We start from the raw sequence: 2,675 nt of genomic DNA on the forward strand, positions 1-2,675 counted from the left end.
TATATATAGTCTGCATTTTATAGTATATAAAGAATAAGAATGTAAGAATAAATGGACTGTGGAACATGTAAATTGCTTGCATCTCATCCTAATTTGAAAAGACAAAATGTATTCCACCTGATTTTCTACAAATAATAACAATCTGAAATATTACCACTGTTTAGTCTTTGGGGAGAAAAACTTGGCCCAAAATTTGAGTAAGATACCTTTAAAAGTAAACTTATATGAAAAAATATTTCTATGAAATTGGGACATGTTAAAATATTCAAATGTATATCTTTATCATTTCAACAGTAATTCCTGCAAAATAACTAGCTCACTTGTGTTTTAAGAATTATCAACAATTTCCTTTATGGCTAGATAGAAATCACTTGTTTCATTATGTACAATATTTAGAATTCTAATTAAGGTGATGTCTCTTTTTACTTTCTAGATTTTAGACTTTTATACATTTTATGCCTTCAGATGCCATACTTACTAGTATTATTATTAATACTGCTGATTATTTTGTAGTTTGAAATGCTCACTGGTACCCTACCTTTCCAAGGAAAAGATCGAAAAGAAACAATGACTATGATTCTTAAGTAAGTAATTCTTAGAAATAGTTTGATATTTAAAATAAATGCTTCAGATTTAAAAATGAAATTTTAGAATACCATCACTCTGTCTTGGGATGTTTGAAACATATATAAACTTACAAATATGGTGCCATCAACAAATTACATGCTACAACATTATATATAGTATATATTACTGATGATAAGATGTCCCCCTCAAGAAATGGAGTGGTCATAAAATCAGTACCTTGAAAATTGAATCTATTGTAAGTCTGATTGCCTGTATTCCATTTATCTTTGTGTTAGTGGTGAAATATTGGAAGGTTTCATTTTGAGATTGACATGACAAAGATGACCATTTTCCTTCTATTCACATTGTCTTGTTCACCACAGAGAGAAGACCCTGCATCATGTATGTTCAATTTGCCGACAACCCTTACTTGCCCTTTAATACAGGGCTTCAGACTAGTTCTGCCATGGCCAACAAAGCAAAACAGTACAGAACTTCATTTTTGCCATGTAGATAATGCATCAGAGAAGTTGTGTTTGAATAAATTTTGAAGCCTGGAATAGGAAATGCAGAAGAGAATCCTTTTAGGATCCTGATTAGATTATTGATAGGTCTGTTGAGAAGCACAGAAGTTCAGAGCAACGTGGTTCTGCCACGATATTTGAGCTTCCTCAGCTATGACTGAACTGTGACGAACCAGTTCCAATCCCTGCTTTGAAACCATTGAGGCCTATCCCTAGTGGCAACAAATTCTTTTCACCATCACCTTCTGGTTGTATACATGCAACTTTGAAATAATTGAAAATCCATTGACCCTTTTTTTGCTCTGATCAACTACCATCCAATCATTTCCAACTGAAGACAACCCTCCCTTGGCTTTCCAAGGCTATACATCTTTCCAGGAGCAAATTTGCTTCATCTTTGTCCCTGTGAGTGGCTGGTGCACAGAACTCAGCGTCACCAGGGCTCCTTTACAGAAAAGCAAGGATAAGAATAGTATGGACGTGTTCCTACTGGCATGCAACTTCTTTAAGAACTTAAGACATTGGTAGAAACAAGTCTCATTTATAATTCAGAACTGCCTGCATAATAAGAAAAGATGGAAGATGTATAAGATTTACAAGGAACTATTTAAAATGCTGTGGACTAGTGGCAAAAAGCTGCACTGCAAACCCAAAGGCATGCAGTTCAAGGTCAGCAGCAGCTGCACAGGAGAAAGGTGGGCAGTCTCCTCCTGTGCCTATGAAAACCCACCAGAGGATCAGCTATGGGTTGGTTCCAACTCGATGGTGCACAAGAACAACAACCACCACCTTAAAAAGCTAGATATTTATATTAATTAGCGAGTAGAAAATGTCATTTCAAATAGAGACACTGTTTACAATGCTTTCAAAAGTTATCAAATACCTAGTAACATATCTAGAAAAAGTTATGCAAGTCCTTGATGCATAAAATGAAAAAATTTATTTAGAAACTATAAAAACCAAAATAATTTGAAAGGCTTTACCTTCCAAATTGATACCCTTCCAAATTGTGACACATCCAGTGTTTTAAAAATTAAGGTGTATAGATCAGTGTTGTCTAATAGAAATATACCATATATAATTTAAAATTTTTTAAGTAGTTATGTTTTTAAATGCAAAGAAAGTGTTGACATTAATTTTAATGATATCTTTTCTTTAATCCAATATATGTTAAATACTACATTTTGAAATGTAACTAGCACTTAAAATAATGAGATAGTATTCCTTTTTATGTTTTTTTTTAAAATCCAGTGTATAATTTATACTTACAAGTTGGACTGCCTACATTTCAAATGTTCAATCTGTGTCTGGCAACTACTGTATTAGATAACACAACTACAGTTTCAATGCAAACCGAGTAAAAATCCTAAGAAAATTTTTTGGCATGGAACTTGATAAACTGATTCAAATATGATAATAAAAAAACCAGGAATAGCTAAGACACTTTTAAAGGAAATCAAGATAGCAACCAGGCAACAACTCTTAAAATGACATTGAAACAAGTAGAAAATAGAATAGTGCAACAGAATATGTAGGCATGATTTTTTTTTCTTTTTCTTTTTTTTTTATCTTTTTTTTTTCTTT

General features: G+C 32.6%; 1 protein-coding gene across 1 annotated transcript in view; it reads left to right on the forward strand.

Moving 5' to 3' along the window:
* Positions 1–2,675, forward strand: part of LOC102876639 (ribosomal protein S6 kinase alpha-3-like) — a 100,234-nt gene that overhangs the window by 73,553 nt on the left and 24,006 nt on the right. The window contains exon 10 of the mRNA XM_006893792.1: positions 513–584. Within this exon, the coding sequence (XP_006893854.1) occupies positions 513–584 (72 nt within the window). The remainder of the gene's footprint in view (positions 1–512; positions 585–2,675) is intronic.

The sequence above is a fragment of the Elephantulus edwardii genome, unplaced genomic scaffold (genome assembly GCF_000299155.1).
Source record: "Elephantulus edwardii isolate Elephantulus edwardi_28Jun2011 unplaced genomic scaffold, EleEdw1.0 scaffold00131, whole genome shotgun sequence".
Lineage (NCBI taxonomy): Eukaryota > Metazoa > Chordata > Mammalia > Macroscelidea > Macroscelididae > Elephantulus > Elephantulus edwardii.